At 45.1% G+C, this 13,634-nt stretch overlaps 1 protein-coding gene across 2 annotated transcripts in view; it reads right to left on the bottom strand.

Annotated features, from left to right (window-relative positions):
* The window catches only part of LOC129340592 (lysosomal acid glucosylceramidase-like), a 61,409-nt gene that overhangs the window by 27,806 nt on the left and 19,969 nt on the right, over positions 1 to 13,634 (bottom strand). For both annotated transcript variants that reach the window (XM_054995471.1, XM_054995479.1), the window contains exons 3-4: positions 2,682 to 2,882; positions 2,459 to 2,605 (exon numbers count right to left, since the gene is read on the bottom strand). In XM_054995471.1, the coding sequence (XP_054851446.1) occupies positions 2,459 to 2,605; positions 2,682 to 2,882 (348 nt within the window). The remainder of the gene's footprint in view (positions 1 to 2,458; positions 2,606 to 2,681; positions 2,883 to 13,634) is intronic.

Genomic DNA, 13,634 nt, shown 5'->3' with positions numbered 1-13,634 from the left:
TGACTAGCTCTTTGTTACTGCGGAAGTCCAAGTCCTACAGGGATGAGGACTGTACACTTTACATCATCGAACAGACTGTAACGCTAAGAATAGTTAGAGCAGTCCCTCAGTGGAACAGGCTTCCTCAGGAGTTGGTGGGCTCTCCTTCTCTGGAAGTTTTTAAGCAGAGGCTAGATGGCCGTCTGACAGCAATGCGGATTCTGTGAACCTGGGCTGATCATGAGAAGGAAGGCAGAATGGGTTTTGCCATTTTTGGGGCAAGGTTTGTCTTTGTATTATCAATATACTGTAAGAGAAACTGAATTTATTGTTCTTTGCTGCTTTGCACTTAGTCACTTTAAAAGGTTGTTTATTGATTATAGTAATGACTTTTGACTAATTGTATAAATTGGATAATTGCTTTCTTACCCCCTTGGCTGTGTTTTCCCTCTATTCTGTACCTTAATACTAAGGGTGCTTTTGTTTTTGTTTTTATTTTTGGGGCATGCAGCAGGGGTCACTGGGGCAGTTGGGGGGGGGAGTTGTGAATGTCCTGCATTGTGCAGGGGGATGGACTAGATGACCCTAGAGGTCCCTTCCAATTCTATGATTCTATGAATATAGTTTACATGATTATTTGTCATGAATTCAAATTCTTGGTTTTAGTTCAATACCAACCCCACAAATATGATAAAACAGACATCACTAGACCATTGTCACAATTAGAAGCACGTTTTATTTTTAAATTCAATACCATTACACCAAATGGGTTGAATCAAATAACAGAATATGCACCTTTTTTGTAACCTCCCATATATTATATTATATTATATTATATTATATTATATTATATTATATTATATTATATTATATTATATTATATTATATTATATTATATTATATTATATTATATTATATTATATTATATTATATTATATTAACTCATCTGATACAGAGATATTATACTTTTGACATCTGCTCCTTTAAGAAATATTAGCTAAGAAGGACTCCACTCTAGAGTATCTCTGTAATTGTAGTGTGAACTTTTTAGAATGTCCATAGACTGCAATAGTCTGCAACCACCCACCTTGGAAAAATTGATGAAGCTTTTGCTGATTTATTGAGAGTGGCAATTTTCTCAAAATGGTATGCATAGAGATGGTATACAGTAATTTTGATATTTAACACTTGATATTTTCTATTGGCTTTTGTTGGGACGATGGGATTTAGATAATAACCATTTGACTATGTGATATTCTTTCTATTCCAGAAGCTACAGTCATAGATCCAGAGGAGTTACCCGTGTTAGTCTGCAGTAGCAAAAGAGAAAAGAGTCCAGTAGCACCTTTAAGACTAACCAACTTTACTGTAGCGTAAGCTTTCGAGAACCACAGATGCATTTCGAGAATGCATCTGATGAAGAGAACTGTGGTTCTCGAAAGCTTATGCTACAGTAAAGTTGGTTAGTCTTAAAGGTGCTACTGGACTCTTTTTGGAGAAGCTGCAGTGTAACTGAGAACAATTTCAAACTTGTATTAACACATGTAGGTGTAGTAAGAACTTTTTGGATTTAATTTATGTTTACATTTTGATATGATACTACTGGACATTGTTGTTGAGAGACTGCACATTGTATTTTATTGTAGCATTGCCCTTAATATGTTAGCAACAAATAATGACTGAAGATGTTTACACGAGAGAAAGTGAATGTAACTTGTTGAAGATTTTTTTATACTTAACCTGATGAAGGAACTGGATTCCAGAAATAGGCTTAATACCGGAAGTCCGTTGTACGGTCATCTGTTTGAGACATTAATTGCTTATATTAGACCATTGTGAATATACTGTAATTTAATTTGTTGAACTGTTGCTGACACCAAATTATAACATTTAATTTAAAAGGACATTGGTGTTACTTGAGTAGTTATGGTTTACTACCACACGGTGGCTCTGTTGTGTTGTTGGAAACATTACACCATGGTCCATTGTTTGTATTATCGATCTTGGCAGGTAAGCAGGTAAGTACTCGGATTGGAGACCTCCAATGAAGTCCAGGCAGAGGCAGTCAACGGCAAACCACCTCTGTTGGTCTCTTACCTTGAAAAGTCCAGCAGGAGCACCATAAATCAGCTGACTTGACAGCACTCGCCACCACCACCAATTCCAAGCCTGCATTTTCTTAGGATGTGAGAATGGGGGGCACGAAGGAGAGGGGAAGTTTGGTGCTGAACTCCCCCCACCCATCCCCTAGCAGCCAACTCACCCCTCCAAGCAGCTCCCCACTGCAGCATGAGAGATACTGGTCCTTCCTAACATCTACAGAGAACCAGAATGGCAATTTTGAATGCTTCCCTGAATTAAAAAAAAAAATCCTGTATGCTGAGAGCAAGAGCAGTAGGCTAACCTAAAACTTTATTTCTCAAGATGTTCGGCCTTCCTTGTTCCTTCTACTAGCTACTCCCCGCCCCAGCGCTCTCACCAGTGTTGGAGAAGTAGGATCTCAAGAGGTGCTCCTGGGCGGCTGGAGACAGACTCATGATGTTAATTGCAGCAGCGTCTGTGTGAGATCCGCCAAAGCCTTTAACATCCTGGTACCGATCAGAGGCATTGAATGTATATTTGAGCCCTTTAGACAAATAAGAGATTGGGTAAGCATGTAGAGTAGGGGGATGGAGTCACGCAAGTATAGTTGTTCAACCTACCCCTAAAGCTAGAAGGTGTATGATTCCTCTGGAACGTCCCTTCACTGAGCTCCATGCGCCGACCAGCTTTGGTGGTCTCATACTTCAGGAACAAGCCTTCTGGTGGGAGGGAGATGGGGTCCAATGTGTCACAGTAAGTTGCATTGCAGACACAAACCATGGCATCGCTGTCAAAAAACTTGGGTATGCAAGGCTGGCTTGCTGGGAATCAGAAGAAAAAGAAAGGGGAGTTGAGGGAAAACTCTGAAGGTGGAATATTTGACAGACTGTTTTCTGAGTGGGGGGATATGCCCTGCATTTACTTAGAAGCTGCTTGGCCTTCTATTCTTTAGCTAAACCAAAGTTTTTCTGCTGATTTTCCAGATGGAGGATTGAACTCCTCTGAAATGACACTCCTGTTTGACTGCATACTTTGCATTCAGCCCAGCTAGTGATTAGACATGGGCACGAAGAGGAAAAAAAAACGAACACGGTGTTCATTGTTCGTTGCTATCCATGAACAACGAACACTGACAAACATGATCCTGTCACGAACATGTTCATTATTCATTGTTCGTGGGGGCCAGCAGGCTCTCCTCCAGCCATCAAGATCCCTACTGCACTACTCCCAGAAACCCTACCTGAGCAGGCAGCAGGAAATGTACCAATAATAAATAATAGCTTGGCCCCAGAGCCCGGCAGCAGCCCTAGAACCTGAAGGGGTAGATCCCTATCCCACTCCACACAAAGAAAATTCAAACTCCAATGCACTCAATCTGTCTCTGTAACAACAGCTGTCTCTCCCTGAAAGCCAGAGCTGGGAGGCCCCCTCCTGGTCTTTTCCTCTTGTAACAAATTTGGAGCTCCAGTCCACACTTGGAAGGAAGACCTGCCCATCAAGCTAAATTGGGCTTAGATTGGCGTTTCCAGGGCAACAGCAGGAGTTCAGACAGAGTTCAGGCAGTCCCTGCCTCCAGTTGCCAAGGGAATTAATTGCAGGTGCCAGACTGTCTGGCTTGACGAACAGCAACGAACGAGGCTTGCAACGACCACCTGTTCGTTTAGAATGGGGCCTCACGAACAGGTTGTTTGCGAACAGCAGTTTGGGTTGTTTGTGGCTTTTTTTTTGTTCGTATTGCTGTTCGTGCCCATCTCTACTCATGATAAGACTTTTACAAACTACCCTGATCATGGTGGAGTTCAAACAACTAACCACGACCACCCCATCAACCATCGGTCCTCTCTTCTGTAAGTACTGCTTTTTCATACGTAGTTAGAGATGCTCCAAATGCACCCAGTTCCTGGTGAGAGTCCTTCAGTTTGAAATAAATTACACTGAGGGATTAAAGCTCCTGAAAATAACAAAAATAATGCCTGTAGATATAAACATAAATCTGGAAGTTTTCTCAAAGGGCCATCTAGTACAGCCCCCTGCACAATGCAGGAAATGTACAACTTCCTTCCCTCCTACTCCTTCAGGAAGGCAAAAATCCTCCAGGATCCGTAGCCAATTTTGAACGGAGGGAAAATCCTTCCTGGCCCCAAAGTGTGATCAGCATTACCCTGGGCGCATAAGAAAGGGCCAGGAGAGCCAAGCACTGGCTCAACCCTTCCTAGAGCTGCCATTTGTTACTTCTGGGTAACAAAGGGCAGGGGTGGGGAATGTTCGGCCCACAGGCCGGATACGGCCAGATAGGGTCCGCAAAGTCATTTGGTCTGGCCCGCTTCCAACGGGCCCAACAGCTTCAGCGCCAGTGGGGAGACGCCATGGAGAGAAATGCGCGGCAGCGGCAGCGCTACAGGTGAACACATCATGCTGATCCCCCGCTCCCACCTTTCCCCCTCGCTCCTATTTACCCACTTGGCAGGGGGCATGCTCCCTGGGGCTCCCCCTCCCCATACATGCGCTCCCACACCACAAGAGCAGGCAGCGGCAGTGAAAGAAGGTCGCTCTCGCTGCCGCTGCCGCCTGCTGCTGCCAGCACCACCGCCGCTGAGAGCGACCCGCAGTGCTGGCGAAAGCAGCCTGGGCTGCTGTGGCAAGAGCAAGTGGCAGCGGCGACAGCGGGGGGCGCTGGCGCTGGTGACAGAGCTGCTGCTGCTGCAGCTGCTGCTGCCAACAGAAAGCTGCAGTGGTGGCAAAAGCGGCCTGTGCCAGCAATGCAGCAGCGAGAGCAAGTGGCAGCAGTGGCGACAGGGGGTGGCGCTGGCACTAGCGAGCTGCTGCTGCCACTGCCACCACCGCGAGCAGGCCTCAGAGGTGGTGCCAGGGAGAAAGAGGACACAAGTACCCTTTTTCCCATGCACATGACGACCGTGCTCTCAGAAGTGATGTCATCACGCACGCTGCATGATGACATCATTTCCTGGAGCGACGTCATCACGCACGCAGGAGAAAGGGCGCTCCCCACGCGGGACAGAACAATTGGCCCAATTGGCCCAATTGGCCCTTGGCAGAACAAAGGTTCCCCAACCCTGCTCTAGGCTTGAATATGCAACTTGGAACACGTCGACTGTTGTGGAGGGATCCCTTCACATATTCAAGCCTGTGGTTGAAAGGACGCGGATTTGCACAGCACAACAGCACTTCCATTACTTCTTCCCCACCTGAAGGAGGACCTTCCCCTACATCTTGAATGTTGACTATCAGGTTGGAACATTCTTTGGAGCTGAGAACATATTACGGACTACTGGTGGATGTAGACAGAGAGACATAGTTTTGTATTGATTGGCACATATGTAATTCCACATGTAGTTCTACATTCATTGACTGTGTATTGGTTTAAGTAGACTGTGTATTGGTTAAAGTATTCACTGTGATAGATAAAAATAATTTGATAAAAATAATTTTTGCAAGTGGCAGTGATTCATATATGATGCTAGAAGGGTGATTTAGCAGTAAGCAGACACGATTGGATTTTGTATACAGTTTAATTTTGGGGGAGACCCTCTTGGCAACAGGTCTCTCCGGCAGCCAACAGAGTGGGGTGGCCTGGTAGTCACCGGGACTTTTATTTTTGCACATGGGAATGCTCCCATGTTGGGGGCCAAAATTAGTCCCGTGCAAAGCATGGGGGCACTTCCACAGCCAGCACAAGGACGTTACTTCCAGAAGCGATATCATTGTGCTGGCTGGGACAGCATGGAGCCCGATCTCTTGGGTTGCCTGCTGGTACTGGGCAATTGATAGAAGGTGTCAGTCCTGGGCTAGTAGATCCCCAAGTTCTCCACAGCAAAAACGCAGGTGCATTGGTTGAAGTAACTTTGAGCCAAGCTAGAAGTGACGCCTGACACAGGTTGGACACTTGTCAGCTTCCCTCAAGTTTTGATGGGAAATGTAGGCATCCTGGTCTTGCAGCTGTAATGGAGAGCCAAGCTGTAAAACCAGGATGCCTACATTTCCCATCAAAACTTGAGGGAAGCTGACAAGTGTCCAACCTGTGTCAGGCGTCACTTATAGCTTGGCTCTTAATTAGAGATCCAACAAGATCAAGGTGCTCAGAAAAAAGTATTGGCAGAAGTGACGTGGATGGGGTTGGTAGTGTTAGTTATAGGGAACGTTCCCACCATCAGGGCCGATTCCAGATGGGCAGAAATCGCGTTTCTTTAGCGGTTATATTCGCTTACCGGCCATCCGTTTCGTTTCGCGTTGCAGCGTGTGGTCCCATTGTGTTCCGTGTAGTCCCGTGTAGTCCCGCTCCCGGCTGCTCGCATGGGCAACTGCAGTCGCCGGGCATTGGTTGCTTTTTTCCCGTCACAGTTGACGTCGGGGGCCCTCGTTGGCCCGTGTTTTTTTTAATTTTTTTTGTTACGTATTTTGCGCAGCTGCGCAATTGCGCAGCTTTGCGACCACGCTACGTCAACTGGCTGGCGATTGGCCAGTCAACTCGACCCGCGAAGTTCTTAGGAAGAGTATTGGTTGCCGATTCTCTTCTGGATTCTCTATCATTGTCTTAGTGCGTCGCGAGCAGTAGAAGCTGACATGGCGCCCGAGAGAGAAATTTTTCTCATGATGGCTCAGCTGGTGATTCTCCTGCTCCAGAGCTCGACGGCGCTGTGCCAAGCGCATCTGTGGCACATTATGCGGAGAAGAAGGGCTGCCACACTACTTTTCCATTGTGGCAACCCGGCCAGAACCGCTCGAAGGGCCGCTTTGCGAAGATATCGGCTTCACCAGCGGTGGTATGCACTTGCGCACATTAGAGAACCGCGGGACTGTTGGGTCTATCCCCGCAGCTGGGACTGGTGGGAGCGCATAGTGTTGCGTGTTTGGGATGACCAACATTGGATCCAGTGCTTCAGAATGAGCAGGGGGACCTTCATGGAGCTTGTGGGTGTGCTTCGACCAACCTTGGAACGGCAGAGTACCAACATGCGTGAGCCCGTCTCCGTGGAGAAGAGGGTGGCCGTGGCAGTATGGTGCCTTGCCACTGGAGCATGTTACCGCGTCGCGGGGGACAACTTCGGTTTGGGGTTATCGACTGTTTCGGATGCTGTGCTGGAGGTCTGCTTCGCCATTGAGAAGGAGCTGCTCTCCAAGCTGGTTTGCCTTGGGGAGGAGGTCGGAAAGGTGAGTGTCATTGCCAAGTAGGCTGTTCCCTAATGAAATCTTTTTTATTTTTATCTGCATTTGCGCAGTAGCGATATTTAGAATTTCGAGCCATCGCAACAATGATTGGCCAGTCCACGCCCGCAGTGATTTTTGGGTGTGTGTGGTTTGGTCATGTCGTGCGTGGCCAACTCGGGGTCTAGACTGATCCTCTTTTCCTTGCGTTTCAGATCATGGACGGGTATTCCGCGCTGGGGTTCCCCCACTGTGTCGGGGCGATAGATGGAACTCACATTCGCATCGGTCAGCCCCGGGGGAGGCCGGACCAATATGGAAATCGCAAGAACTTCTCTTCCATCTTGCTCCAGGGGACAGTCGACCACACCGGACGTTTTGTGGACGCGGAGGTGGGCTGGAGTGGCAAGAATCACGATGCCTTTGTCTTCCGCAACTCGGCCATCTGTGCGGCAATGGACACTGGCGTTTTTGTCCCAGGAAATCTGACCCTGACTGTGAACGGTGTATCTGTGCCACCACTGATGATCACTGACGGTGCGTATCCAATGCGGCGATGGCTTATGAAGCCTTATGGGAAATTCGCCATCACGCAACAGCAGAAGTACTTTGACCGGTGCCTGGCACGGGCTAGGAATAAGGTGGAATGCAATTTCGGACGTCTGAAGGGGCGCTGGCAATGTCTCCTGCATCGCCTGAGGGCCAGAGAGGAGAACGTGGTGACAATTGTGACTGCATGCGTGATCCTGCACAATTTGTGTGAGGCCAAAGGCCATGGCGTGCTGGGTTCATTGCGGGATCCCACGCCTTTGACAATGCCTGGCGATGGTCTGGAGTTCGGGGAGAACGACCGGGGAGTGTTGGAGGAGGGGAAGGAGGTCCGTGATGCGATGGCGGCATTCATGTATGCAAGGGACAGGCGGTGATGCTCTGGTTTTCCTTGTGGGCCCCGGGAATGCGTGACCAGCAACGGTATCTTTTGCAATGCAGACTCTTTGGTGACAATAAAGATTTGATTTATGAAATGATGGTGGCCTTGCAGTTATTACCAGTGACCAACTGAGTGTGTGTGGGCAGCGGCATTCTGGGGGTTTGAAGGGGCCCCCGTTGCGGGGATCGTTTCTGAAGCGGGAAAAGGGGGGGCATTTCATCCATCTCACGCAATTGTATTATTCGCACAGACCAGGGGGGAAGCGGTCTCGTTTGGTGTTGTTAAGCATGCGGGAGAATATTTGCGGCTCCTGCGACTTTTGAGTTCAGAGGAGTGATGGGCGGTCGTATATTGTGGGGCTGTTGGGCTGACGCATTTGCGCAGATACGAAAACGTGGTCACTAGACAAAAAGACTACAAAAGCACAAAAGAAAAGAGGATTATTGCCAAAGCTTTTTTTTGAGTTGATTCAACAAGAGACTCTCGAAGACGTATGGAGGAGAGAATATCCTAAAACCAGACAGTTTACTTTTTATTCTGCAAGGCATCTTACATTATCAAGAATTGATATGATCTGGGCCTCAAACGACTTAGCGTTATGGACTAAGGAGGTAGGAATAATGCCGATGGTAGGCTCAGATCACAACCCAATTATGTGGAAATTTGGAAAAAGGAGAAAAAGGAAAGCCTGGAGAATAAATGAGGACTTGTTACAGGAAAGTGAGAATATGGAAACATTGAGAAGAGAGACTAAGTTTTTTATACAATACAATGTGAATAAAGAAGTACCAACCAATAAAGTTTGGGATGCGTACAAGGCGGTTGTAAGGGGCATACTAATGGACTTAAATGGCAGAGCAAGAAAAAAGAAAGAGGAGAAAAGACAAGAGATTGAGGAGAAAATAAAAGCCAAAGAAGTACAGTTAAAAAAGAGACCAGGGAAAAAGAAAATATACCAGGAAATCAAAATTCTTCAAGAACAGCTAACAGCAATGAGTAATAAAGAATTGGAGTGGAATCTTAAAAGACTGAATCAAAAAGCGTTTGAGGGTGCTAATAAACCTGGGAAATATTTGGCATGGCAATTGAAGAATAAAAGGGAAAAGAAAATAATAAATAAAATCTGTGAAGAAGATAAAACGTACTTGGAGCAGACTACCATTAGTAGAGCCTTCTATAAATTCTATGCTAAGCTGTATAATAAAAAAGAAGTAAACAAAGAATCAATAGCATCATATCTGGAGAAGACCAAACTTCCAGAAATCTCGGAAGCTTGGAGAAGTAAGTTGAACAGTGAAGTAACTGACGAGGAAATAAGCAAGGCAATACAATCTGCAAATCTAGGAAAGGCGCCAGGGCCAGATGGACTTACGGCTAAATTTTATAAGACAATGGCCAATGAACTGGCACCATTCCTAAAAGAGGTGATGAATGGAGTTTTTAGGGATCAAAGGATTCCAGATACTTGGAGTGAAGCGAATATATCATTGATCCCAAAGGAGGGCCAAGACCTGACCAACGTGAAAAATTACAGACCTATATCACTACTTAATAATGACTATAAAATTTTTGCGAAGATATTGGCGGAGAGATTGAAGGGGTGGCTCTCGGAAGTCATAGAGGAGGAACAAGCAGGCTTTTTGCCAGACAGACAAATAAGAGACAACCTAAGGACAGTGATCAATGCTATTGAATACTACGACAAGCGTTGTGACAAAGAGGTTGGTTTCTTCTTTGTAGACGCTGAAAAAGCGTTTGACAATTTAAACTGGGACTTTATGTTTGCCACTATGGAAAAGCTACAACTGGGAGAAAGATTCGTCAGAGCAATCAAGGAAATCTATAGAGACCAGACTGCAGCAATTGTAGTGAATGATGAACTGACCAAGAAATTGACGATCAGTAAAGGAACAAGACAAGGTTGCCCGTTATCTCCATTGTTGTTCATTTTAGTATTGGAGATTCTGATGATACAAATCCAACAAGATGAGAAAATACGAGGAATAAAAATAAAGGACTATTCATATAAGGTCAGAGCATTTGCAGACGACATAATGTTAATTGTAGAAGACCCACTGGAGAACATGCCAAAAGTGATAGACAAGATCAAGGAGTTTGGAGACTTGGCAGGTTTCTTCATTAACAAAAAGAAGTCAAAGATATTATGCAAAAACATGACTAAGCAGAAACAACAATTGTTAATGGAAACAACGGATTGTGAAGTAACTAGTAAGGTGAAATATCTGGGAGTTGAGCTGACTGCAAAAAATATAGCTTTGTTCAAGAATAATTATGAAAAATTATGGACTCAGATAGAGAGAGACTTGATCAAATGGAATAGATTGAACCTGTCATGGTTGGGCAGGATTGCAGCAGTTAAGATGAATGTGTTACCAAGAGTAATGTTTTTGTTACAGACAATACCAATCATCAGAGACTCTAAACAATTTGAAAAATGGCAGAGGAAAATATCAGATTTTGTTTGGGCAGGCAAGAAGCCTCGAGTGAAAGTAAAAGTTTTACAAGATGCAAAGGAGAGAGGCGGAATGCAACTGCCCAATCTGAGACTTTACCATGATGCAATCTGCCTAGTTTGGCTAAAAGAGTGGATGACATTAAAGAATAAGAAACTATTAGCCCTAGAGGGATATAAAAAAATTTTTGGATGGCACGCATACCTATGGCATGACAAAGTAAAGGTCAACTCGATGTTCCTGCATCATTTTGTAAGGAGAAGTCTATTTACAATCTGGAAGAAGTATAGAACCTACCTACAAGAAGGAACCCCCTTGTGGGTGGTTCCATATGAGGTGATAGATCCGAGAGCTGTGGATAATGAACAACAATGTTTAACGTACAAAGAAATAACTAAGATTGAAGTATCTAAACTTAGAATAAAGACGCAAGAGGAACTATCACCTAACTATGATTGGTTCCAGTATAGACAGATTAGAGACTTATACAACTCAGACTTTGCAAAAGGGGGCATACGAACAGAGAACTCGGAACTAGAGCAGACCCTTCTTAAAGAAGACAAGAAAAGAATATCCAAGGTATACCAAGTATTGCTGAAATGGTATACTGAGGATGAGATAGTTAAAACACAGATGGTGAAATGGGCTATAAATTTCAATAAAGAAATAACAATGGAGGCATGGGAATACTTGTGGAAAACTACAATGAAGACAACGACATGTATCAATATTAAAGAGAACATTTTCAAAATGATCTATCGTTGGTACATGACACCAAAGAAGATTGCGCTAGGGAACTTGAATACTTCTAATAAATGCTGGAAATGTAGGAAACATGAGGGCTCCCTCTATCATATGTGGTGGTCGTGTGAGGTAGCTAGGCAGTTCTGGGGGGAAATAATAAGAGAAATGAGTGAAATTTTACAGTTTCAAATAAATAAGAACCCAGAACTCCTGCTGCTAAACTTGGGAATGGAGGGAATTCCAGCCCATCATAGGACGTTGATTTTTTATATGACTGCAGCAGCTAGACTTTTGTATGCGCAGAAATGGAAAGTACAAGAAGTACCAACTATTGAAGATTGGATCTACAAATTGCTGTATATGGCTGAAATGGACAAGATGACAAGAAAACTGAGAGATCTGGACTCAGGGCAGTTCAACACAGACTGGGAGAAGCTGAAACAATACCTGGAGAAGAAATGGGAGGTGGGAGGAAAACTGTGGCAGTTTGAGAACTACTGAAATATAATAAAAGTATAAAAGAGAGGGGTGACTTTACCGGGGGAGGAAGAGAAATGTGAATTTATAAGCAGTTAGATTAATTGATTGAGATATATATAGATATGTATAGGTCAACTGATAGAGAATAATTAATGATAAGGTTTAAACATGAGGATTGACTAATTAACAATATTTTCTTTCTTTGACAAGATTTATATGCACCAAACTGAATGTATAGAAGAGTTAAATTGATTGAGTATCTGAGGAGTTATATAGAATTACCATAAAAAGTTGAAATGAGTAATATATAGAGAACAAATCAAATTGTTTGATTTAAATGTGGGAAATTTTTATGGTTTATGATATATAGGTTTATATAGAATTACTCAAAACTGGAAAATGGGATAAATTGTTTGTCTAAAGACGTATAGTTTGGGTGTATAATAAGTAAAGGAGTTAAAGATGTACTGCTTAATATATTGGAGAATGTATATCTGTTTTAGACAGAGGAACTTAATAGAAGTAAGGGAAAAGGGACAGAGGGTGGGAAAGCTGTTGGAAGTCAACAAAAGGGGGGAAAGGGAAGGGGTTAGAAAAGAAAAATTAGGGGAAAATTGACTGTAATGTAAAAATAAAAATGTTCTAACCCAATAAAAATTTTTCAAAAAAAAAAAAAAAAAGAAAACGTGGTCAATGCCAGTGGCACGTTTTGACCCCGCTATATGTCTGAACAAAGTTTCAGCATTGGCGAAGGGTGTTCTACCCCCCTGATCGCAGGATGGAGGGTGTCGATTGCATGATGTGTGGGTTGGTCGAACGGTAATGTGAGACAACCAACTGTTAACATTAAAAGAGTGTGTATGGGTTATGCAGGGATGGCCGTGTGCCGCCTGATTTTCGCCACTTCGATAAGCCACAAAATGGCGCCGGATCATTTCCGCTCCCCGTGAGATGGCGGCATTCGATCTCCGCATAATAACCCCCCCCCCGCCTATGGCGTAGAAGGCAATCCGGTGCCTGCACGATATCTTTGTTTGCTGTATGGCGTTATCGGACAAAAAGCAGTTTTGGGATAAAAGAATGTGGTCGAATTGTGCAGGGTTGGCTGTGCTAATATATGTTCGCCAGTGCGAAAAGGTGCAAAATGAGAGCCAGTCCTTCTGCAAACCCTAAAATGGCTGCTCTCAACTGTCCAATCGCAGGCCTCCTAGCAAAAAGCAGTTTGAATTTCGGGCATGCTCAGTTGCGTTCCCGCGCATTTACGCAGCCCTGCAAAAGCCAGAGCAAAAATGGCGGCGATCAAGGGGCGCTTCTGGAAAGACCGGGAGGTTGAGGCGCTCCTTGACCTGCTTCTGGAGAGTGGCAAGGCGGCTCGTATCATGTGCAGCAGCCACCTTCCCACAAAAAGCCTCTTCTCCAGGGTCGCCAGACAGCTTGGCACGAGGGGTTACCCTCGATCCGCAGACCAATGCCGCTCAAAATTCAAGCGGATCAAGGCGGACTTTTTCGGGGCCCTGGAACACTGGCAGGGGATCCCTCGGATGACTGCGCGGCCGCCCTACTTTGCGCAGATGCGGCGCCTTTGGGAGCAGGCAGGCCGGCCGAGTTGGGAGGACCGGAGACACGCCGGTAAGCAAGAAGTGGAGGCGTGCAAGGCCTGGGGAAAGGAGAGGCTTGTGTGGCTGTGCGTATCATCGCGCTCGCGAGATGTCACCAACCCCTCCCGACCTCCACCAAGGCACGAGCCTATCTCACAACGGGTCTCCATAAGATGGTGCCAC

The sequence above is a fragment of the Eublepharis macularius genome, chromosome 1, assembly GCF_028583425.1.
Source record: "Eublepharis macularius isolate TG4126 chromosome 1, MPM_Emac_v1.0, whole genome shotgun sequence".
Classification (NCBI taxonomy): Eukaryota; Metazoa; Chordata; class Lepidosauria; order Squamata; family Eublepharidae; genus Eublepharis; species Eublepharis macularius.
Note: the sequence above shows the minus strand (reverse complement) of the source record. Positions and strands in the feature narration are given on the sequence as shown.